Genomic DNA, 2449 nt, shown 5'->3' with positions numbered 1-2449 from the left:
CGGCTCTATCTGTCCATGAAGCCAGATGATGCACATGAATTAGTTAAACTGCAGGAATGTCTTAGAGATGTAGAGACCTGCACTTTTGCTTCTAAATGCACATGTGATTGAGGTTACTAAAAATCTGAGAAACATGTCCAACCAAATACGGACACCAGATGGCTTTTCTTTGGTCTCTAGTCTGTTGAAATTTCCAACTGTGAACTCTTAAAACCAGGCTTCTGGTCTTCTTATCATTTTCATCTTTCATTACATTCTCATTCATCATATTAATCAGACTTATAGTTTTAGCTCTTTATTGTTATTGTACAGTAACACTGGTGAAAGTCGAAACTAGTTCATGCATTTATTACTTCCAGGCTGGACGACTGTAATTCATTATTATCAGGAAGTCCTACAAACTCCCTGCAGCAAGAGTCCTGACAGGGACTAGAAAGAGAGCAGATTTCTCCTGTTTTGGCTTCCTGTTAAATCCAGAACCAGTTCGTAGGCTCTTTAAAAGTAGAACGGCATAAATAAATGTTTATGTTTGTATTTCTTTATCATTTTTTTAAGCTCAGCACTTCACAGATACAGTGATTTCTAGCAATTCATAGATTACAACTAAGGAAGTGGCTGCAGGACAACACAGAGTGACTTCAACCTGAAAAATAAAAACAACGACTCTGAATCAGCTCTGCTTATATTCAGTTAGTTAACAGTTAGATAGCCTGTGGTTTTGTGCCGGCGGCGATCACAGACGACCTAACAGTTCCTACTGCCTCTGGTCTGCTCACGGTCACCCCTCTGTTTGTTTCAGGCACTGGATGGTGACATAGTGATGCTCTCAGCACACTGGGAGAGAAAAATGACGTCACTAACACAACTGCATGAACAACTGCAAAGCTTGCCAGCCTTTATCAGCGATCTTGATGCCATCACTGCTAACATAGGTTCGTGTTCATTTCTGTGGTCAGATGACAGTCAGCGGGTCAGATGATGATATGATGTCAGCCGCCTCAGCGTTTAGAGCTTCTACTTTAAGGATTGAACACAAAACCTCAAGTTTCCATGTTGAGTAATGCTTTACACCGAGGTCTGACAGCTATGCTACGAAGCTTAGTCGAGTGTTGATACAAAATAATAAGATAAACCTTTATTAGTCCACGTGTGGGAAATTTGTTAGATTGTTAACCTGACTTAAGCAATGAGAGAAACTTAGTAAAGGGATGATAACAATACGTTAAATGTAGTCTTATTAACAGAGATTGTATTAAAAAGCAACTTGTATGTGAGCACCTTAGTATATCAGTAATTCCAAGGACATGCAGTTTATGGCTTCACATTTTCCAGCAGCTCTTCCTGCACTGCTCATATTAAAGTGACCGAAACAATCTGGCCAACAAAGACAACAGAATTTGACTTTTTACACATGGGCAGTGTTTTTGACCAAATGGAACAAAGATGCAGGTTTTTGTGGTGTTTATGTGCGATTGTTTCCAGCTCATTTGGAAGGCGACTTTGAGGAAATGGAGAGCAGACTGGGTTACCTGGAGGCACTGTGTTTGCAGTGTGAGCAGCAGACAGCCAAACAGCAACATATCAACCAATCAGAAAACTACAAGAAAAAAAAAAGGTATGACAGTTTATTTTTCCTTCTTAATGAAAAACCTTTATATGTGAGATATTAAAATCAAACTGAATTAAAAAGTGATAAAATGATCTTTATGTAATTATAAACATCAAAAACAGACCATTTATATAGAAATAGGCAGGCATCAGTGAAATGTATTGCCTTAGATTTATGGCTGTCATTTTTGAGTGTCTTTGTGACTCCTGTCAGGCTGATTAAACTAATTACATTCAAAGTGAAAAAGCAGAAGTGCCACCACATTATTTAAACGGTCAGAGAAACAGAATGACCTTAAATGTTTGGGTGATTAATGAAAATCTTCCTTTCTGTAAATAGGAGGGAGTTGGAATTACTCGAAGGTGAGTTTCTGCGTGTTCATCCTCCAGTTTCTTACATGTTATTCTCAACAATGGTAAACCTGGTACAATACCAGCAGATGTTGTTTAAGCTGCGTTTCTTCCTGTTTTGTAGAGGAGTTGGGTTCTGAGCATGCTCAGAAAGTAGCAGAGCTGGAGCTGGTCATGCAGCAAAAACTGAGAGAGCGACAGAAAGTCTACGAAGAAGCCTTTAACCAAGATGTGGAAAAATACCTGTCCACTGGATACCTGCAGAACAGAGGTAAGACAAATGAAAGATTGTTAACACTACTTTGTCTAACTATATGAAAATGTATAAATAATGAAATGATAAATAGCCTTTAATACCCAAACAAAGACATCTGCTAAGAAAATGACTAATGGTGAATAACTTCAGGATAATAAAAAACAATCCATATCTTCCTCCAAATGGGCTTTTTTCATCGGCTCCGTCTCTTCATATATAAGATGGAGCACAGCT

General features: G+C 38.5%; 1 protein-coding gene across 1 annotated transcript in view; it reads left to right on the top strand.

The window, feature by feature from the left end:
• The first annotated feature begins 431 nt into the window (after nucleotides 1-431).
• Nucleotides 432-2449, top strand: part of LOC102195853 (dysbindin-like) — a 5299-nt gene continuing 3281 nt past the window's right edge. The window contains exons 1-4 of the mRNA XM_013915870.1: nucleotides 432-932; nucleotides 1483-1615; nucleotides 1949-1971; nucleotides 2084-2230. Coding sequence (XP_013771324.1) covers nucleotides 821-932; nucleotides 1483-1615; nucleotides 1949-1971; nucleotides 2084-2230 — 415 coding nt within the window. The 5' untranslated portion in view covers nucleotides 432-820. The remainder of the gene's footprint in view (nucleotides 933-1482; nucleotides 1616-1948; nucleotides 1972-2083; nucleotides 2231-2449) is intronic.

The sequence above is a fragment of the Pundamilia nyererei genome, unplaced genomic scaffold (genome assembly GCF_000239375.1).
Source record: "Pundamilia nyererei isolate P.nyererei 1_Seehausen unplaced genomic scaffold, PunNye1.0 scaffold00387, whole genome shotgun sequence".
NCBI lineage: Eukaryota > Metazoa > Chordata > Actinopteri > Cichliformes > Cichlidae > Pundamilia > Pundamilia nyererei.
This window is presented reverse-complemented; position numbering and strand designations above follow the sequence as displayed.